This window comes from Bombus vosnesenskii, unplaced genomic scaffold, assembly GCF_011952255.1.
Source record: "Bombus vosnesenskii isolate JDL3184/JDL3185 unplaced genomic scaffold, Bvos_JDL3184-5_v1.1 scf7180000013295, whole genome shotgun sequence".
NCBI classification, from domain to species: Eukaryota; Metazoa; Arthropoda; class Insecta; order Hymenoptera; family Apidae; genus Bombus; species Bombus vosnesenskii.
The window spans coordinates 4491048-4515470 of record NW_022882946.1 but is presented as its reverse complement, the minus strand read 5'-3'; the positions used below and the strand labels follow the sequence as shown (position 1 = coordinate 4515470).

General features: G+C 33.4%; 1 protein-coding gene and 1 long non-coding RNA gene across 2 annotated transcripts; one reads left to right on the top strand and one right to left on the bottom strand.

Moving 5' to 3' along the window:
- Positions 1-1944: 1944 nt before the first annotated feature.
- Positions 1945-16004, bottom strand: LOC117233355 (integrator complex subunit 3). The gene is given in 16 exon segments (XM_033493567.1): positions 1945-4186; positions 4277-4853; positions 4930-5297; positions 5419-5512; positions 5585-6130; positions 6223-6361; positions 7757-7952; positions 8019-8580; positions 8662-9260; positions 9722-9801; positions 9804-9881; positions 14646-14844; positions 14931-15031; positions 15110-15263; positions 15335-15544; positions 15741-16004. Coding segments are annotated over 16 exon segments (4002 nt in total). The 5' UTR covers positions 15765-16004; the 3' UTR covers positions 1945-4111.
- Positions 10971-13653, top strand: LOC117233356. Its single transcript, XR_004493301.1, has 2 exons — positions 10971-11403; positions 12026-13653. It is a non-coding gene; the product is annotated as an uncharacterized LOC117233356 (long non-coding RNA).
- Positions 16005-24423: the final 8419 nt, after the last annotated feature.

Sequence of the window (24423 nt, the reverse complement as noted above, 5' to 3'; positions counted from 1 at the left end):
ATCGACGATTTTAATTCATTACTAATTGATTGAGTCATGCGACAGCTCAACATTTAAGTATACATACATCTCTGTAAAGTACAATCATATGCACAAACGAGGCGAAACTATTTCTGTATTTGGACTAAATATTAGTTCCGTAGACCAAACTTAAATTAAATCGATCAATTTTTAGTGATGAATAGTGGGCAACAGGTGGCATCTGCCCTAATTGATGGATCTTGTAAAAATTAGCATGCAATAAGATAAACGTAATTGAAACATTTAAGTCGTCCCTGTAAAAGTTATAACATAAAAGAATACAGGATTATAAAAAATATAAGTATAAATATGACAAAAAGTATTTTGAAAGTAATCGTTCTTGAAAAATACCTGCACATGACCTTAATGGAATAAAGTAGTTATGGGGTTACTTTTTATATGAACGATTTAACTGAGTCGATTACGTGCCGATAAAGAATCCCTTGCCTAAATGTTTAATTAGCGATAAAAAAAAAAAGGTAACAGGTAAAGAGATGTACAGATAAATCTTATGCGACCATGACCATTATGCAATATGCACGAATACCGCTTGAAAATGTCGTCTAACGAAAATTATTAATCTTGTTTTATTTTCTTTTTGTTCAAATTTTTCGAGTAAATACAATTAAGATTATTGATAGCAGGACAGATGTGTATTATGAATTAGTTGAAACGAATCTATCGATCAATAGAAAGATCCGTTATTTTTCATCTATAAGCTGATAATGTTAGGTTGTCGTTTAAAAATGCGCTTTCTATACGCTTTTTCCATGCAACAAGGTTTTCGTTGGAAGATATGTACGTGTGCACGTGTGTACGTAAAAGATAGTAAGTAATTATGTCATTTCTATCTTACCTGCGATATAACGGTGAATGATGATTTTGTAATCACGGTACACGCAATACGCATACACACATGTGAAAGGAAAGAAACATTCGAATGAGAAGTGTACACAATCCAAATGGATGTATATGTACATGTATAGCGGAAAGTACGTATCAAGTAAAAATGACGCATCTTAAAAAGTGTTTTTTGGAAAAAATTAAGATCTATTCCATTTTTCCTCTTTAGCTGTAATAATACGAAAATTGAATACGTATTATACTTTTATTTGTTACTTCGCATCAAGACAATTGCACCTTCCTCTTTCAGTATGACAACAGAATAAAAATACAAACCCATGAAATAAATTCGTTTTCACCACATAGTGAATTATTCTATGGCTCTTCGATGTGTCAACGAAGTAAATTTGTGTTACGCCACGTGCCAAATTGGATAAAATAATGGCGTGATTAGTAAATGGCAAATAATAGAAGAAACGTATTTCATCGAATCATAGGTGTTTCCACTAAATACTGTTTGTGATACCATTGCATTTTAGCCGTATTAATTCAGTATTAGCCTTAACAAGTTGGTACGAGCGGTTCTCTCTCTTTAATTTAGTAGTTACGCGGAGGATAGTAACATAAATGGTGTTTTACTATTAATCGTGTAATTTTAATCAAATGCACTTGATGCACGATTTGTCGATACTATGTAGTGTGATGTAGCAGGATTTAATCCTACAGGGAGAGGGAAAGACAGAGAGAGAGAGAGAGAGAGAGACAAAATATCTTGTTATCTTTCTTTAATTTGTCACTATTTTGGTAAAAAATTGTACATATATTACAAACAAGTTTAAAATTTTTTAACATCCATTTGTTTGTTACACAATTTGCGCATAATTACGTTGTTTTGTGGTTATCTCATATTGTTCGCATTATGTATACAGGTATCTATAAAAAAAGAACAGTACTATGACAAATACAATCTTGAAACCCGATTATTCGTTCGCCGCTGAAAAAGAATTAAAATAGAGAGGAAGGGAAAAATCCAGAGAAAGAGGAAACAAACGATAGGAATCACAGGTTTACTTCCGGTAATTTTTCGATGTATTTACATTTACGTGTATCTATGTATACAAGATCGTTAAAAACATTAAATGTTTATGCTCGCATTACGATAATATATTCATGTATTTACATGTGTATCCATGTGTACAAGGTCGTTAAAAAACATTAAATGTTTACAGGTTTATTTTTCATATTGCCCCGCGCATCATTAATTTCGCGATTTCTTTTTTTTTGTTTTTGTTTTTTTTCTTTTACTTATCTGTGTTTCTGTGTTTGTCTCTCTTTCTCTCCCTCTCGCGCATACACGCGCTTACTCATTCATACCTCTCATATATTCTCTTTTACATTCAATCGTCGTCGTTTTTAAATATTTTCTCACATAACGTCGCAGTTTATGTACAAGTAGAAAAAACCTAATAACAATATCAACTTCACACCTTACACGCCATTTTAATGGTTGATACGTACATTACGCGCGTATTAAATAAAAAGACATTCGTACTGGCATAGAAGGCTGTTTTTCATCTTGTTCGCCATATGAATGTTCATGGGTCGATTTTCATAGCATCAGAAATACAAACTCTCATTATGGAAAAAAATTTTTTATCGGGTTCTTGAAAAAATCCATCGCGCACATACATGCATACATACACATACAAATTCCGTTCTCTCTGGTATGTACAACTAGAAAATACATAACACAGCTACTTATATGTGTACAAGTAACCGATTTTACAGGAAATGTACAGGAGGCGAACGGTAATATTTCACGCTTACGTTCCTTTTAGGACTTAAGTGTACATGACGCCTAGTTCTATACTCGTTGGAAGGTGTCTTTCCAATTCATTACTGAATTGATATACTTTAGATAGAATAATAAATTCAATCCACAAAAGTATTAGAGAAACTGTGATCATTACAAAATTATAAACAAATTTATAAGAATTGAAACATACACGTAGAAATTAATAGAAACCTGTAATAAATACTACTAGCTCGTGGATATAAAAATATCATAAATATTATGATGAAAAAAAAGAAGTCGTGCATTCTGTTTTCTCTTTTCTATCAACGTGAAATTTGTGCATTTGCATTAAAATACTTAGTAGCAACAAAAACAGATTTATTGCTTTAGATCAAAACAATCTAATAGCAAAAATCGACAACCTTCCATCGTGCAAAATATAAAAATTCTTACGTCTTGAGAATGATTTACATCTTGAGGTTGCTTTTACTAAGCGCAGACGTAAAATACATTTGGTCGTAAAACTGTACGCTTCATGCTGGAGTAAGACATTCTCAATATATCCTTCTCCTGCAGAAGGTCCTTAATCCTAATAAAAACCTATCAACGATTCTTACAAATTGCGTTCACAGTTTATGGCAACAAAAAGTAACCATGTTTTTTTTTTTTTGTTAGCTATTGTGTGAGACGCGAGTCTTACTATAGTTATCGCGTAATGAAAGAGAAAAGAAATAAATTTGGACAATAGGATCAATAATTATACTAATCGCAAAATCAATAAACAAATAATTGGTAAGCACTATCGTGCTGCATTCTTTGATATCGATCACAAAATTATATGAAGGTAACGGATTTTCATTTCTTTTCTTAGAAATAAAGTGATCACATAAGGAAATACCTTAATGTCGCTTTATCTCCTACAATATTGCCAGATTCAATTTTCAACTCTTAAATTCATATTTTTTGTATGTTTAAGAGTGTATCAAAATAATTTAATTTATGACTAGTTTTGCCTCTCGGTAACCTTATCTGACAGACCATGATAAATTCCTTTGTCTCTGAAGAAAACACCCAGAGTATCGATCTGCCATGGCAAGTTAATCTGTCATACATATTTACCTAGAAAAGCTATAACCAGTATTTATAAATTTATCTTTTTCTCGTTAGATATCACATATATCCTAAATATCTTTCGATAGATTGCGTTTGACACAAGTAATGAAATTCATGAAAATGCAGAATCTGGCAACGTTGTTAGCATATAGTGTTTGCAAAGTATGTGCAAGATCCTTGTAATCAGTATGTTTCGCATTCACTTCCCACATACTATATATACAAGTCGCGCTAGATAAATCTATTACGTATACTATATTATCTTACTATTCTTAAGGCTAATTTAGCTTGCTGCACACACGTGACGTGGTCCATGTGACATCTGAAGACACTGGGTGGTCAGTCGCTATCGGAGCCCACTGGATTAATTTTTTTTCTCTTCTTTGCTTGTTTTACATTCACAATTGATTCCTCCTACGGCAACACGATTAAACTCAATTAATAAAAAATACAAATATCTAAATAGTATCAAAAATAGCTACTGTAGATTATTTTTAAATTTACCTCACTACTAGATGTACTGTCCAAATGATACCGAGGAAGCGGCCTTTTTGAGCTAGACCTTTCCCTCGTATTAGCACCAGTTTTTCTATGACCTCCTTTACCACCAGCACCTCCGCCACCTCCAGCCGACGCTGCTGCATGTTTTCGTGCTGAGCTTGTTGGTGGGGGCGGAGGAGGTTCGTTTTCTTCATTAACTTCCGCAAGTGCAAATAAATCTCCATAACTTTTTCTTAAAGAATCACTACTGGCTGCTTGTGCTTGTTGTAGAGCTCTTTGCATTCCTTCAGAATGATAAAGCTGCAATTCAGCGGACGACATACAATGCTGTCGTAATTGATCCAAATGACCAAGAACTTGTTCGCCAGAGGGTGTACCAGATTGTTGATTATGTTTAGGGCCAGATCGTTTCCGCTTGTTTGGACTTGTAGCAGGGTAACGAGTACTCAAAAGATTCGCAAGTAACTCACTAAGTTTTTCTTCGTAATCGCGACACCAGTAACGTAGAGCCGCTACAACAAACATGTCCCCATCCACGTTTTGCCGTGCAAGCAATTGTCGCAGAAGTTCTAACGTTGGCCTATTCAATTATTAATGTTATTAATATTGAATTAAATTTTTTATCTTTACTTACTTTTACTTTTAGATTTACTTACTTTTCTTGTTTAAGCATAAACAATATCGATGTTAATGCTTCTGCATGATCTCGAAATTGCAATTTGGGTAAGACAGGTAAGACATAGTCAATTGGAAAATCATGGGCAAAAATAAGCTGCCAAAAACAATATTGCTCAAAAGTCTCCCAATTTAAACTTGCTGTCAAAAGTGATGTAAACGATTCCTTCTTTAACATCTTTAAGTGTCCTTGCATTATTTGACAAACCAATTCTTGTAGTTGGCATGCATCGACGGTCGAGACAACCAAATGTAATAATTGAACATTTCCAAGAGCCACATTTTGAAAACCCATGTATACATCAGGCACAAGGTAACACAGCATAAATATGTTATCTTCATGGCAGAGCTATAAAAAAATGGTACATTATATACGACTAATAAAAGGATATATAAAGCAAATTAAAACAAATTACAATTTTTACAATTGTTTGTGATATTACAATTTTTAACTTTTAAAAATTACATACCTTCAAATCTGACACTAAACACGCATCTAATTTTTTTTCTCGATGTACACAAAAATCTTTATATACAGATGCTTTAACGTCATTTAACATATTACTGCAATAAAAAATAATATAATAAAAAGCATACTTTCATTTGCTTATGTGTAATTTGCATTCCACTACGAACCTTGGTTCGCCTTCCCGTTTTTCTTCCTCTCTGCCCCAGACTTTCAAAAAATAAAGTAACAGATAACCTATTCTTGATTGAACGTTTTGTATCTCTGCAAGTACCCGAGCTAGCAGCTTCCGCCTATTGTCCTCTTCTTTACACAACTGAAACTGATTTCGAAACATAACAAACAATGGTGTACTTATACTATCAGTCAAGGCTTCTTCATTCAAATTATCTGATGGAAATATTTGAGATGTAATTTGTGAAGATAAGATCGTTGATATGCAAGAAGCCAGTGCTGGTATAGTTTCTGCATCTATTTCATCCTCTACAACCATTTGTACTATCCTCTCCATCGTTTGACATCTCACTTCATTGTCTGTTTCACTGTGCAAACTTTCTACAGCAGTCCTTAACTCTTCTGGTTCTAAAATTAAATTTAACTGAGATGTAATATCTTCTTTCTTCACGATACAATTTGCATTTTTTTGTTCGTTTTTCAACTTCACATTTGCTAATGGAACATCTTCTTCATCTTCTTCCTCTACTTTAGTCACTATCCTATAATGTTAAATATCCTTTAGTGATATAACTATATTTTTAAGCTGAAACATTTGAAGTACTATGTGATAGAAATATAAAACAGAATTAACCTTAATGACACTTCGTCTTCTTCATCACTAAAAGCTGGTTCTGAGTCTTGATTTAGATGATTATTTTCAACTGGTGTATTCGCTGCATTTTCCAGTGTAGCGCCTGGTGTAACATCCTTATTAAAATCCTCCATTTTACCTGAATATACAGGAACCTTATTTCCTGCTCAAAAACATCATGCAAAAACCAAAGTTAGTAAGCAATGAATGTGCTATAAGCTTAAGGGAAAGGTGAATAATAAAATTTATTAAAAGAAAAGACCAGAAAATGAGTTTTAAATGATGTTTAAAAGAGAAAGATTTGTTAAAACCATGATACATAAACCCAAAATTAATATACATATACTAATATTTTTCTGTGCTTATATCTATTTGATATGTACATTTGAATATCATCAATATTTATACTATATATATGTCGGAGATGAAAGGACATCGGAGCCTTCCCTTTGAAACTTCGGGAAAATCTCTGAACACCGTAATCTAGATTCTATCATAGGCGTAATTAAACAATTGTCATCCTTCGATCCGATTATATTTGTTTGAGATTTGTGATAATGAGCTTGGGCTCGAGGCGACAGCCAGTCGCCGAACGTAGCCGCGGTCACAGGATGAACGCTTTGTCTAACAAAGATATGGAGTAATTCTATAGCTCTCCTTAAAAGAAATATTTGTGGCGGCACGCGACAGTAAACATTCCAACGGTATCTGTCCCGTGGCTCGCCACACGCAGACCCTATTTTTCGGATAAGATGATTACCAGATGTCGACGCATCTCCAGAGTACATGTTCAGCTACACCGTTATAAATCTTAAGATTTACTTAACTAAGGTCCTTCAAACAGATAAACAGTCTTTGTTCCAACTACGAGAAGATAGGGGAAATCTATTATCAATGAGCGGCATCTCCCACTAGCAACTTTCCCTCGAGGGCGGCTAGCATCTTTTTCTAACCACCGATATGGAGATTGACCAATTAGCAGCAATGCCAATTTCCCTTACTTTCTGAACGAAGGCTATCCTCGACGAATCTGATGATGTCGTGTTCTTAGACATACCCCATTATAGTTTCCCTCTGTGGCATCATCGAGATGGAAATTCATTCTCTCTCGAGATCTCATCGACGAAAAGAGTAACCCCTTACTATCAGTGAATATTACACGCCCGACTTAGATTTTGTTGAACCTAGGATCATTGTCATTAGTTTCTCGAGTATCTAATTACCACGGTTACTTGTCCAGTTCTATGATAATCGTATTTGCACTAGTCAATATCTTCTCTATTGCATAACGACAATGTGTAATCCAAGTGGAGATTCTTTTCACACCCCTAACCCTAATTCTAATGTAAACCCGACATATATTTTTAAAACTAAATATGTACATTATATAAAAAATAGCATGATTTTAACATGTGATGAATACATAAAAATAAATAGATACATGTTTATACATGTGCAATGGTAAGCTTTTTCAGTGCTCTGATTTTGAATGGTTTATAGAAAATAAACATGCAATATTGTGTAATAATTTTACCAGGATCTGCATTAGGTGGTAAACAGAATTCTTTGAATGTTTCTCTTATCTTGCTTCTTAATTCACGATCTAACTTGGGACTATCAAACAATGGATAAAGACTCGGCAAAACCCGTTTCTCCAAAATTTGTCGCAACGACAAAAAGATCCCATTTCTCACTTTTTCGGTTAAAGGTGGATAGAAATTTGGTATTATCTGTAAACAAAAATTATGTAAATTTTAAAACCGTAATGAAGTGTTGAGATTTACATTATCACTTACTCTGCATAAAAAGTCTAACAATGTGGCAGTGACCGGTGGATGCGATCTCATGGAATTGTGCATGACAAGGATTGCAGGTTCAATGTTCATTATGTTATCCTTCTCAGGTTCAAAAAACAACCAATCATAAAATAAAGCGAGTTTAGCATTACTTGCAGCTACAGTTGATGTACAAGTTGTAAATAACCATCCTATTACTGCCCATCGAGGTATAATATCTGAACATAATAGCTCATTTGTTGGATGAATAACACCAACAATGAATCGTATAAGGTCACATCTCAAAGATTGTGATTCTGGTGTAGCCAGGTACTGCCTTTGAAACCAATCTTGGTATCGTTTATGATTACCAAAACGGACTTGACTGGTTAAAAATACTAATTTCCTTTCCATATCTGGTGTAAGTCTAGATTGGAGAAACCTTCTAGAAGTCCTAGTTTGTAAAAGTTGAAGGACACCACTGAAATTTGGACAAAGAGACTTTGGATTGAGAAGTATGTCTTTCCAAAGTGCCTCAAATTCAGGTATCCGTGCCACATTTTGTAATAGGCGTACTAAATCTCTACAAACATTAATTATCATTTTGTTTATTACAGTCTGACTTGCATTATAAATATAGATAAAAATATTTCACTTCATTTACCTTCCAATAACCAAACAATCAACCATACGTTCTCTTATTAAAGATACAGTAAATGTAACTTCTTTTTGACGTAAACCAGATAAATGTGGTGCATTATGATCTTCTATTAATCGTAAATAGGTATAAACAATGGATGCTACTAGAAAAGGGAATTTATCCAGCCAAGGTCGATTTTCTTGAAAAATATCTAAAAGTGCATCAACTAAAAACAAATTCCGTGGTGAAATATCACCACCAGCTGCATGCCTTAATAAACTTAAACAAAGGTTATCCACACTAGCTACACTGGTTCTTATCATCTCCCTTAACAGCCATAATAACTGACTTCTAGTCACATCGTTCAATCGTAGGTATCTTTCAAGTACTAATTGATTAAGATGTACTAACACAATTGCAAGACCATCTCGTGTAATTAATGTCAAGTCTCTGTAACTTTTTGGAGCATTTTGAGGATCTGTCAAAATGACTACCAACAATCCTAATGAAACTTCTTCATGTGTCTTATCCTTACATACAGCATTATTTAACGTATCATGGGCTTCTTTTTCAGATAGCCCTGCAGTCAGGTTTTGGAGCACTGTATAACATCTCTCGAATTTCTGAAAATAGAAAACAAGTTTTTAATATCTTGTAACAATAAAATATTTTAAAAATGTAGCATAAATAAATGTAAAAAGATATAAAAAGTGTAACATATTTAAAGTTCCGTACTAACAGACTATAAAATATTAAATAAAATTATTAATATTAACAAAAAACATTAAAAGTATTTTAATTCCAGTATTAAGTTGGCAAATTTGATAATATGTATCATTCATTATATTTTTTATTGGATTTTAGCGATTAATATTCAATTAAATTATTCATTAATATTCAATTTTCCATCAATAAGCAAGAAAAGTGAACATTAGAATTATGCAAATGATTCAAATATTGCCGCTAAGACGCGTGGTACGACGTGTGGCGCCGCGCGGTCAGCGACGTGCGCGACCGTCGCAACAATGGCGGAACCCCTAGCACCCGATACGTATCCAGTGACTATTTAAAATATTTATGTTACCTCTTCCAAGTCGTCCTTATTCTCTATGCAACTTGTGCTGAGTAGCCGGGACGCGAGAGTTTTCGTCTGTTCCATAGCTGCTGACTGGCCCACGGCCGTCCCGTGAACGTTATTCTAGGCCCTGTCGAGCCCTCAGCCCTCAGCCCTGTGCCCCTGGCCGCTTGTGCTTGCCTCCGTGCATCGTGATCGTCTCACTGCCTGTTCGCTCTCTATCTTTCTCTCTCTCTCTCTCTCTCTCTTCCACCTTCCCCACTCTTCGTCTCTCGCGCGGTCTCTTCACTCTGTTTATTCCTTACCACGGACCTCCCCGACTCCCTGAACTGTCCCGATGCGATTGCGCATTGATACATGCGCCTCGTCTCTTTTCGGCCTCGCTTCGTGACGTGATCGCTCCCCACTACTAACACCAATCACTTGCTTACCAATCGCAACCTACCAATCCGTATACACTGATGGATATTGGTGGGGATACCGTAGAAAAGTAGTGCGGCTAACAGGAACGTATTTATTAAAGGCGCGCATCCAGAGGACGGTCACCTCAAAGTGTCTCTGAACCTTCGAAGCAGTGTACTCACTATGCCAAACTTCGTGCAAAAGGGTTTAGTCCTCCCGCGTTTAAACGGTTCGTTTCAGGTGTCACACGATCGTGTATTGATTATTTTTTTCTTGTACAGACTATAGAACTGTATGTACTCATATATTCATACAATTGTATTGCAAATACTTCATTACGCAAAGACACACTGATGTTTATTGTTATTGGAACAGATGTAACGTACAATGCATTAATATGCACATATCACTTTGCGTTACAATAGTATTACAATCAAGTGAAAAATAATAAAAGTTCTTTGCAACTTGAATCGTTAAGTTACGAAATACAAATATTAATGAATTCTAGTAAACCGCTGCATGCATTTGAAAGTTTCAGGTCAACAATAAGACATACAATAGAAGATACACGTACATACACGTATACGCAACTGTTACAGTATCTAACTTTAAAGACTAAGTAAAATAGAATAACACGTCGTTAAAATGAAATCAATAATAAATTTGTAGGAAGTGAGAATGGTACCACGAGGTCATCGGCATCTTGACTTCAAATTACGTAGAACTTTATAAAAATAACTCAATCATTGTTATAACATTGGAAACTACCAAAAATTAAATTTTGTAAATGAATGTATATAACTTTCTTTAAAAATTCATATATTTTAAAAAATAGAAAGATATATATTTAAACAACATAGTTCATAGAAAGAATTACACCAAAAATTATGAAAATTGTTCACATTGGTGACGCTTAAGTCTACCATTTACTTTATCGTAGATACATCCCTGCGGTTTGTGCCTGCGCATGCGCGTATCTGTACGCACGAAGAGGTACTCGACTAATCGCATCGGGTGCCCTGGCCACGCTTCCCGCTCTTCGTTTCCTCGTGTTATTTAGTGAACGTCTTTACGTTCTTTTCCGAATTCTTGTCATTTTGTGGTTACCCAAACGTCACGCGATACCTTTGAATTTTGCGCATTAGTTATAATCGTATATATTAAACACATCCTCTGGGTATATAGAATTTCTGCGCATCAATACGTTCGTGCAACGTCAACCTAACCCCCAATAAGTGCAGGAGCCACGGACCTGACATTCCATTACGATGTATAAGGCTTTCCTCCAGGTATCCGTGGTGCTATAACCCCATTTTCCTTTCTCTTTCTTCTTCTAATACACATATGCGTATGCATACTCATTTTCATTTCCTATTACGATTACTTTTTCGTTATTTGGTTATGATTCGACTCGAGGTCATCTCTAGCTTGTTAAGTTTGTACAGATGTAGAAACTCTGTTGCTTCGAGTTCATAGATATTAATAAATAAAATTAGAAGAGAGTTATGGTATTCGATTTTTGTCGCTTTAATTTAGTATTTGAACAACATATGTTAATTCGTTGCGTTGGATCGTAATAAAAGTTAATTAGGAATACAGATATTAATGTACGAGATTTTTAAACTTTCTATTCGACGTTGAAATGATTGTTGCAACGAAAATTTTATTAGAGAAAAACGGTTTTATTCAAATTGCGTACTATTATATCTTGGTTTAATTTTTAATTTACTCAACTATGATTCAACTATGTATATTACTTTCATATCTTGTATTTTACTAATATTTTTTATTGTAATACAAAATAAACAGCGAAATAAAAAAGTGTATATTATCAGTCTTTTTACAAACTTGATAAAAAATGCTTGGTTTTATATATTATTAATCAAACACTCAGATGTATACCCTTCGAAGGTTCCAAGAGGAATAGCCCTGCTGAACATTTTACGATTGTACAATGCTTGCTTACTTACTTGTAAACGTCAATGAACGCATGCGCATAAGAGAGTACCGTGAATAGTCTGTCATCAGGATCGTATATAAGATGGAGACACAAAAGAGGGAAACATACCCAAAATATAGTAAAATAATTTATCTCAATTTCATTAGTAAAATTTACGATTTGTTCAAGTAATTATATCGTTTCACACGTCATAAGAAGTTAAAAATAGATTAAACGTTTTAAGAAATAAAAGAACGTTATTCTATAACAAAGTTATTGATTTTTTAATATTCTATAAAAACCTACTGCTTGATATATTAATATTATTTTTTCAACGAAAATTTACAGATTATGTAGGCATCATAAACTTTGATCTATCTCATTAACTTTCTTACGGTGATCTATCGCGCTGTTATATTTATTACTTCTTACAATTGTATATAAACGTATAAGCAAATTTAATATTTATTCAAGAAAAGATAACATGTGCTAATAGTCCGAGGCGCAATGTTCTATAATTCATTCAAACATTTTATGCTAACAGAACTATTATATATCTATGTTCGTTGTTGTATATCTATCAATCGTAAACAATTCGAAAGAATATGTACGTACTTAGTAAGTAACAGCTTGTACATTTGAATTTGCTTAATGAGCTCTCAGTGATCTACGGATAACTGAGTTCGGAGCACCTGGCGCACAGCCAATGCGGTTGAGAAAAACGTGTTAGTATCACTAACATCTTTCATTAAGGACAGATACATATTGTACATACATATATGTATGTATTCTTTGTATTTCGCATATAACAATTTTATATTTAAAGAATTCATATGATAATTTTTATACAATATGTATTGTTAAATATATATATGATGTATTTATTATATTTAATATAAAAATTTTTTTTTCTATTTTTTCATTTTTGTATGGAATGTCAAAAATTTTGTGGGTTTAATGTACATGAAAATGTATTCTCATTATATTCGTAGTTGAATAATATATAAATAATGTTAATAATTAATTTACAAGAGATTCAGCCATGCATTTGCTACGATATTGATTCGTTACATTGGAATTAATATAATTCATCGCATAACGGGTTATACATGGAAGAATAATATAATGATGCTTACCGAACTGAGTATAGTATATGTATTGCGATTAAATAAAAAATTATCATTATTATGTATAATTGCTAATTACATGTCTTTATGGAGGTGAAATACGATATTAATGACAATATGCATACATATCTCAGCCGATTAATTTTAAAATGATGTACGGGAAAATGGTCAATTTACAAAGGGTTATAATATAGTGTAATTGTCACATAATAATAGCTTAGTTTGCGAAAAAATTCGATAGATTTCAATAATTTAATCTAATCGACTTTAAAGAATAATAGAAGCACATCAAATAATTACATGAAATTCCTGAATCTAATATTTCTGCTTCTAAATGTTACTATTAAATATTCACGTTTTCCTATCTATATATATAATCTATGCACATAAATAGTTCTCACGAAGTAACTTAATGAGATTAAGCTTACTATAAGTCATATCTATATCAAAAATTCTTGGATACTTAGCAACAGTATTGAATTACTAAAATCATTAAAATAAAAGAGATATTCTATAGAAGTATAAGAAGAATAAGAGACAATTCTATAGAAGTGTATTTGGGAAATTTAATATTAATTGTGTTTTAACTTATGCACATTCATACTTGTGATAGAGACTTAGTATGCAATATATTTAATGTTTAAAATTTAAATAATATGATTCATTGTATATGTATATATTAAATGCATATATTAAGAAATTCTGAATTTTCATTGGTTATTATATGAAACAAGAAATTAAACAGTTGTTATGCAATTGATTATATTTAGTTAGAATATTTCTTACGTTTATTGTGACAAATAGTGCAAAAAGTTGAGTGTAAATAATTATTCTTTATATTAAGAATAAGATATTCGTTGTATGAATCAGATAAAGGTAATGTGTTTAAATTATTTGATCCTACGATATGACCGTGACAAAGTATAAATGGCACAAATTACTTTTCGCCAATATTTATCAAAATTGAAACATTTCATATTTTTAAATATTGATATAATTTATATAACGATTAAGGATCTTCTTATGATTTGAAATTTAGAATTATTTGTACTACATAACTTACCAATTATTATATTATCATTGCAGCCTTATTTCTTGTGATACATCTCAAAAGGATTAAAATAATATATTTGTAATACATGGACTCGATTATTAATTAGGAAATGTTGCTCTATATAAGAATTTCTAAACATAAAATATGGGGAAATATAGAAATTCTGGCACATATTCTCAATACTTTAAAATCGTTTAACGGTAACTGAAGTATAAAATGTAAACAGTACCAATAAAACCTTCTGTCAATGCAATAACATTGATCATAAACATTCAGTGCATTCTTGAGATGCTAAAAAGTGTATAAATTTAAAATTTACATAAAAATGTATGTAAGTCATTATTAATATTATTATTATCAAAGCACACTACGATTTTCCTTTCCTGAATCTTTGTCGTGCTTGTGCTTTACTATATTTTGAATGTTTTTCCTTCTCGTTATTCATTTCTGCTTCAACATCATCAAATTCTTCTTTATTACCACCAAAGAGATCCGTTGGAGGTTCCAAAAGTGATTTTCTTTGACACTTTACAAAATAACGGAATCCCTTTGCAATGCCAAAACCTAGCATTGCTATAGACATCGTTAATAAGGCCATCAAAAGAGGATGCTGCATCCAATGAAAAAGAACAAAATAACCATTATAAGCATTCATCTTAACATTGATTTCTAAGAATATTAAACTGATACATATACCGTTAATGTGGGTTTATTTGTAAAAACATAATCAGCAATTACAACTATTACTCCAAGTATGATACCAACACCAGCACCAAGCCAGGGTATTTGTTGATCAGCTACAAAATAATTTACCATATTAAAACCTCATATGAGACATTTTCATTATAATTATCTGAATATCTTGAATGCTATACCTCGTTTGTCTTTAATTAATAATTGTGTTACTCTGCTCATTGCTTCTAAAATCGTTGGTTCATTTGGTTGAAAGGATAAAGCTTTATTGTAAGATTGAAGTGCTTCACTGAAGCGGAAGGTTTGTGACTCTACTTCAGCCTTTCTAAAATAACCCTACAAAAATTTTGGATATACTTGTGTTATAATATACTTATTGAAGTGTTTTATAAAAAGCACTCCCGTACCTTGGTCCAATCAGGTTTTAATTGAATTGTCATTAATGCATCTTCCATTGCAAAATGATATTGTTGTAATTTTAAAAATGCAAATGATCGATTACTATACAAGGAGTAATTTTTTGGGTCTAGTTTAATGGCATGAGTGTAATGAAACATAGCCTCTTCATATTTTTGTTCTTTCACGCACGCGTTTCCGCGTTCCTTGAAGATTTGTACCTTCAATGAAATTGAGATAATGTAATAAGTGAATCACTGCAATGTTAACTTTAAATTCTTTCACACAACATAATATCATTAATACAACATTTTGTATCAATTTAGATCATAAAATCTTGCAATAAATACAATTATGTAGTCATCAAATAAAAAGTGTAAATACTAAAATATAGATATGAAACTTACAAATGCTTACCTCTGCTTCCCGTGTGTTCGACATAATTTACAATGACTTTGGCAATCGGTTACTTAAAATAAGTTTTTTAAATTATGTAACATACGCGTTATCATTGTCCTTCGGGAAAGTTCTAAGTAACCTGTTATCTAAATATAAGAAATAGTCAACAACAAGAACCAGCCGAAACACCTGCCATGACTTTTTCACCGGTAAGTACATGCGCAGCGAGCATTGACATGTGATACTGCACTGCGCATAAACCTTCTACCTAGTCGTCGCAGTCGTCAGCTGCAAACTGTAGTACTTTGTTGAGTTTAACTAGAACAAGAACAGACGTTGATTCTATTCTTTCTGATACTTGAAGTTTTCCCATTGGATATTGTTGAAGAGACATCCGTATAAAAATGAGTTAACGATTTTCACAAAGTGAGCATAATTTTGTGACACGATCTTAAATAGTTGAATAGTTGTCAATAAAAGGTTACGCTTATACTTACGTTTCGATGAAAAACATTTTTGATTATTAAATTAGATTATGTACATATAATGTAAGATTAAGATAAAACGAAATAAAGATATAAACTTATTTATCTATGTTATGTTTATACAACTCCTCTTAACGTACAATGAAACTCGTGCAAAAGAAGTTTGTAAGGAATTTCGAGTGATGCAGGACGTTCAACGGCGAAAGAATATAAGAACTAAGAAAAAATAGAAAAGGAAACACAAATATATTTTTTGTCATCATTTTAATGTTTGAAATTCTCCATTTCATACAAATTAAGTGGGGGCATTATAATACAAACTTAAAATATATACATCGATATTTCGTAAAACATCTCAAATAACTATGCAACTCATTCATTTAATCCATAATCTATAGATCTCTTTCCGTTATTATTGATTTATTTATTTACTTTTTTTTGTATGCTCGAATCTACTTCGTGTATACTGTGCAACGAAACTGGCAAGTCGTTTGAATAAATATTTTTTTGTTTTTTTAGTTTTTTTTTTTTTTGCTTAATTAGCCGCCAAAATGAATCACGGCCGTTGTATTTTTTAATAAAGAGCGTTCATAGTAAATGGAGAATCGAATACGAGCTCATTTTTTGTCAGTTCGACGAATGGAACTTGAGGTTTCTCGACATTAATGACGAAATGAACCTCTATTCGGATTATCGACGAAACGACAGGCACTAATAGCGAGTGTCGAAATTACTTTATCCAGATCGATTATTTACATCGATCGCTCGAGAGCAATAACCTTTATCGTAAAACCGTAGTTTCGGATCGATTTTTCATTTCTTTTTCTTTTTCGATGACTTAACTCGATGACATTTGCTCGTTCGTCTTCTACTAATACATATATCGTCACGATATTTTCGGCCATGAATATATCTTAGCGAAAATAACGAATGTAGTGACCATTTCTCGAGCACAATATGAAAAAAAGAATCGATACAGCGGACAGATTAAGAATTCTTACGATTATTGGAGGACAAATGGCAAACATTTGCTTTCTCGCCAAGTTGCTGTACTTATTATTGCCCAAGTGGGACGGAAGTCACGGATGATTTGGCACTCCTGTTTTAATTTGCTAACGCCTATTCACCTGCACGTTCCTTTTTCTTCCACTTTTCCCTGCGTGTCTTTTTTCTTTTTATTCCATCATTCTTTTAATAGATGCAAATTAATAACAAATTGTGAAATAAACACATGTGGAGAAATGATTACTATTCGATACAAAACACATTTATCAATTAGAAATCGTACAATTTCGCTTGCCTGTTCTCACCAAATCTCAACAAAGAAATGAACAGATTTTAAAACAATGTTACGCAAGTTTGTCGGATACAATGGAATACGGTTGACTTAAGTGAGAACAGGATGATTTAAGTATGCACGCAGAACGCGACAAAACAGAACAAAAAAGAACAAGCAGGAAAGAGATGAATCCGCACCGGGACGAAAACTCGTTTTCTACGCGCAATCACGTGCGCGATTCGATCGTTGAGTCGATCCGATTCTCCATTCGCCGTGTTACAATACGCTTTTCAACTTTTTTTTCCTTTTTGTTTTTCTTTTGTTTCCTTATGCACAACCCACATCAGTATTGTTATTCGTTACTGTAAATTGTAAGTGTAAATTGATATTTGTTTTGTCCACTCTTAAAATACATTTTATACATACTCCGTCTACATTCTCTCATATAGTTGTCACCATAATCGTCGTCGTAATCAATAAATCGTTAAGCAGTAGTCGTCATCAAGAAAAAAACACAATGTACCATAATACATACATATATAATATATAATTATATATGTATATATATAATTATATATATACTTATATATAATATATAATTATATATATATATACTTATATATGTATATATAATTATATATATAATTATATATATATATATTAAAATTTGTTGACATACTCGCTCTCTTTCTCTTCATTCGGCAAAAAGAACATCATCATTCTTTTTATGCGTCAATCATATCTCTATTACGCTCGCAAGTTCTCTCATCGTCATCTTCTCTTACTTCTTTTCCGTTTTTTCACGTTTTGAGCGACATTCTGGTTTCTTTCATTTTATTCTCGTTCGATATTTCCACGCGTATTTTATTTAACACGCATGATTCTTACTTTTCTTCTTCTTTTGTTGTCAAGTAAAACAGAATGAAGCATGCGGGGGAAACGGCCGGAAGTACGCGTGAAACAGAATCGTAGCAGGAAGTGGAGGAAGTTGTTTCGCGCAATGGTGTCTCGGTTCTGTGTGCGTCACTCGCCGATAATAACGAACCGGAGAGTCCACCATAGGAAAGGGATCTCTCTGCCTTTCGCTCTCTTTTTCTTTCTCAAGTTCTATCGCACTCCCTCTTTCTCTTTCTTCCTCTCTAGTTTTCGCTCTTTTTCCACCGATACACCGTATTCGTTGCTACTACCAACTACTACACTATAAGCTGCATGCTTCGTCGACGACTTATGATCATCTTACCACTTACCAGGCACGTTTCAATTCTTGGACACACGAGAGATCGCTTTACTCCGCACATTACAGCGATGCTACACGATTCTATTTACGGGGAATATCTACCAATATCGAACTCAATTGTGCTAAACACATATTATTTTAGGTATTAATTAGACATTAGACATTGAATTCGTTTGTGTGTAAATATGTATCTCGGTAGTAGCTGAAGACATAACCTTAACATCGTTACTAACATATTTTCTTTTTTTAGTATTTTCAACAAAAATTGTTGTATTCAAGAATTCATGGAAGAGAATATTAATCGAAGCAATTAGAGAATTTACATATATATGATAATGACTTCGTGCGACGTATCCCGAACAGCCATAGCTATTACGGAACATTGTATTGTAGAGATAATATATACACGCTCGCATAAGGCAACAATTACACGAGCGTTTTCTAGACTGTTATACTTTTTGATTAAAACACCTGCTTGCATCATTCGAATGATATGATTCAATGAACAACTACTCGATTTAGGTGTTTGCAATACGTTTACAGGATGCAAACAATCGGCCAAACAGTTCAAATAATCGATACTCGTTTTGCACTTTCGATGAACTTACATGTGCCGAATGTTTCGTGTTGTTTAATTACATTATTGAATATGAAGTTCACTGTACGATGTCAGGATTTCAGCTACTGACGTCGATACGACTTGCCAATTAATCATTGATAATTTTTCATTTTTAGCGTGTCTCATGCACTTGACGTTTGAAAGAAAAATGTTCCCCTCTTACAGAAGACGCAATTTTTCCTCTCAACGGGTTATTTGCACTTGGAACTGAACATTGATTTCAAAATGCCGCAACATTGCACGTCCCAATGTAAAACTCGAAGATAACTCAATCGAAAGGTTAACATATGTACGTAATAACATTAATAATAATAATGAATGGTAATAATAATAGTTATCGTAATAGCAATAATAGTAATAGTAATTGCAATAATTAGCGGAAGAAAAAACGAGGAGTTTGACGAGAAAAAGGAAGCGAATTGGAATATAATCAACAGAGGAAGAAAGAATGGATCTTGTTTCTTGCTTTCCCCCTGCCGTGTATCTCGTAATTGTTCGGGTATTCGGAAAGGCATATACGACACATCACTTCTTCCATTTATAATCGTTTATAAATCGATTTAAATCGTTTTCTTCCGTTATCGATAATGTTCCACGCGGTCGTTCATCACGCTCATCATTCTTCGCCAACAATATTTAAATTCTTCTCTCTATCCACATCCATTTGCCTTTGTATATATATACTATATATATGCATACGTAATAATCGCAAATACAACTATATAATGAATATACAAGCCTTTGTCAGGGGGGGGGGGGCAATGCAGTCGTCATCAATAAAAAGAGTCACGGGTTACATTATACACCTATCCACGAGACAATCGTTCCCGTCGGATCGTCCAACCGCCCTGTGTTGTATACTTGCGTATTTTGCGCATTGTGTGTATGATTGTTGTACCTCCATTTTTACTTGTCATGTCGGACCTACACGAGTGCGAACCGAAGTAAAGAGATAAAAAAGAAGAGAATAGGAAAAACAACGCTTTTCGTTCCTTCTTCTATATCGTCGTCGTCGTCATTCTATTCCCTCTGTTCCTCTTCATTTTCACAGATAATGGAAAGGAATCGCTCGTTTTCGATCGTCGAAAGACAATATTGACCTCGATCGGTAAGGACGAGGTTGTCCTTACAAGGACAATGAAAGCTGCCGAAGCGGTCATGCTGCCTTTCATACGTTTTCTTAAGTCACCGTATTCTATAAATCGATTCAGTCGTCGAGTATGCGAGGTGATATACATACATACTTAATAAGCACTTAGAGAACACTTCCCTGATAGTATGCAATACATATTTTTTGTGTTTCTCGATGGTACACAGCGAGGGATCGGTTTCGTAATCGTCCTATGAACAGAAGGCAATTATCGTCGTTTTCCTCGTCATTGAAGCCGACGAAATCGAGTTTGATACATTTTTTTATGATTACGACATCGGTCCCCGATTTTTTGTTATTATTCTTTTTGCTATTTTTTTTTTATATTTTTGCTGTTACTTTTCTACTATCTCTACGAGCTAACCCTTAGTTTGATATGGGTAATAAAAATCATGTTTCTTCGTCCTTCTTCATGATTTCTTCTGATTTTCTTCACCGTTACAAAATATTGTGCGCAGTCATACGTGATCTTTAGTCATTACGCGTTTTCTGTACTTTCTCTTTTTCGCGTATCACGAAGCTTCCTCTTTTGCGTTTAGTCCGAGACTTCGTTCCTCGCTCAAGTATTTCATGGCAATAGAAGGTTTTCACAATTGGGTAAGTGCCTCGAAGACCTCGATACAACGGGACGAAAAGAATTATCAAACGAAAAAGATCGAGTATTACTTGTATTTGGTTTTCAAGTTATTATCGATCGATATACTATGTTACTAATAATACCAACTATCCGGTACAAAATAAATGTTCGTCGAATCTCTTTCGTTTCAATTCGGAAGCTTCATGATGTATTTGAGTAAAGTTTGAAGTCATCCAATATCTATATGTACCCCTAAAGTTATTCATGTACTATACAAATAATATCGCATAGATCTTCAAGATTAATGAACGTTATGTACAGAAAAATGGTGAATTCGTTACAACCTAACCTCTTAGATATATTTTAAACGTCGCTCCTCCTCTACCCGACACATGCTCGACACACAAGTATTAACATGAATTCTATGGTAAGGTTATGCAACAATATATATTCTCTACGTTGCACATTTGCAAGAATCGATTTGCACATATCCAAAGGTCAGCTCGTACGACGCATCGTTATAATTAACTAAACCTCAGGCATCAACGTTTTGTCGTGATAGTGATAATGTTTACTATTAATTTCCAGTGTGTATCAGATGGAAACGATATAACACGCGCGAAAAATCAATTAGGAACTATTAATTTACATTGTTTCAAGCGTATAATTCGAAACGTTTTCTGGGAAATGAGGATTTCAAACTTCTCTGAGGAACGTGAGATATTACTTCTTTTTATCTTTTTTAAAAGTATACATGTTATAACTTTTAACAATTACAGATTCATTTTTCATATGACAATTATTATTGAACAAGTAGCAACAAAGATTATCATATAGTTTTAATAAAAGATCTCGATTTGGAAATTAATAATGTCTGCAATTTAAGATTTAAAATAGTTTTACAAAACGGTGCGTTCCTGAGTATGACTATATCAATGGACATTGGTCCATTTACGATCGCGTTATATTATTTCCACCTCATATACGGGAAAAATTCAAAGATCATTTATCTTCTATCGATATACTCAACGCATTCATTAAGCTATGAGAATTGCGAAATGCGTGCATCTATTCCACGATATTGTATACTGCATCATCCGATTTGAAGGCAACGGCGAACGAACAATTCATTTCACGTCATCGTATCAAAGAAACTAACACTCCGATTCACCGTGTGAAATCAGACAACAAACATAGAATCAACGAAAAGAGAAAATGGCGATGGTCAAAATGAGGTTCCATTGCATCGTGTCGCGGACGAAACAGGTCTTCGGCCTATGAGAAACTCCGCCACACTGAATCATCATCGAACGAAATCTGTACGCAACCTACGTCATTACAAAGATTCTAACATCACAGTCAAAAAATATAGTACTACGCGATAAACAGATGCGTTACAGTAGTACTTCGCTAATTAACCACGGCTCAGGATCTTATTTGTCCAATTATAGGGGAAGATATACTTCTAAGAAGTCTCCAGTATCTTTCTTTTCATAATCAGTTAAATATGAGTGAAATGCAGATACCTGACGTATTTGGTTGTTGTTTCGCATACGTAACACCAGAGGCTCTCTCCAATGATTAGTGGAGATAGCAACGGCCAGTTAATGAGGCACTACTGTATTAACGCTCACCCGGTAACTCACTCATCGGCAATGCTTTATATGTATACCAGCTACCACGTTAGCAGGGAAGAAAAATAATAACAATACTAAGCAACAATTCCAGGCGCAGGTTATGCCCATTTTCTTGTCCAATCGTTTGTTTTCACGATTACCCTCTCTCTTCCCCCTCTTTATTACGAACGATGACAAACGATTCAAAAGTTGTAACGCTAAAAGAATCTAATTCGAGGCACTCGTTGGGAATATTTCTTTCGAGAAGCAACGTTAGAAAATTTGTTCGTTGTACGCGGTACTTTTTAAAAAGCATTCGCCATATAATGATTTGAAATCGTGTTTCGACGAGAAACTATGATGTCAATGCAACAGACTATGTACGTACGTACAATACGTGTATTACGTACGTCACGTCTAACGTGTCAAGCGAAAAAGAAAGAATGCGATCAGAACTCTCTTTTTGCCGGCAATCACATGTATGCATGCACGCGATATCGAACTAGTTACGCGATCTATATATCCATTAATAAACTATTTAATTCGCTCCGTTCGGAGTGACATACTCCGCTGTATCGCGTGTATAAGTAGTATGTTTTCCAACTTAATTGTCTGAATTGATAAAAATAAACGGAAATGAAACCTCTTTTATACGAACATGTAATCTTCTTTGGTTTACTATTTCCGGATAGTATACATGGACTTAGAAAGTTTGTTATATGATTCTAACACGCAAAAAGAATGATATATCAAAACGTGATATGTATGTTTCACCGAGATACTAGTTCTTTTCGTGTGTACTGTTTCAAAATGATGAATAGTGCAGTCAGGAACCGGATCTGAATTGTGTACCCAGATAGCTACATACTGTGTTTGATATTTCCGTCTTTTAATTGCAACTTTAAGACTGAAGTTGAAAAGAGTAAAAAATTAATAACTCAATATCTACGATTACAATTAAATCACATATATTTTTGATAATTATTCGGAATAGGGACGATCCTATTGATTCCAATGAGCTCGAGATATGTTGTCAAATTCAACGTTCTAAACAACTTTTTTCCTATACATACAACCGCCGTTCGACCTTAGTTAACAAAATGTTCGTAAAGAACTTCAATTTTTTGGTTACGATGGCTTATTAATGAGAGAGATAACCATTCTTACTATCGTATAAATAAAAAAGAGGATTATGTTATAAGTTAGGTTAGAATAATACCTGATCGCCTTCAGATGGTCGGCAACGTCAGCGCGAAATAATTTTCGATGAATCGATGGATATTTGGAATGTTGGACTTTATTCTGATCTTCAATTGGTCAGAAAGGTCACGAATATTCCCAAACGTCCTTGAAAAATTGTTTAGAGAACAAAAATGTATGAAATAAATTGTTAAATAATACATGTAGTATTAATGGTGATATGGTCACTTTGACAACATATTTCGAGGTCATTGAAAACGGCGAGGTAGTGTTCTTATTCCGAATATAATATTTTCATATCATAACGATAGTAAGTAATGACCAAATATTATTTATTATTCAATCTATAAACATAACGTGTGTTACCTAACAAAAATACCTGTTAAGTTATTACAATAACGAACTTAAATTAAAAATATTATAACGATTTCATAAATCTATTACTAAGTACGGTTTATGGTATTTTAAATAGGATTAAAGTCCACTACAAAATTCGATGATTTATTTGTTTTGTATTTTCTGATAAATCACGCGCATT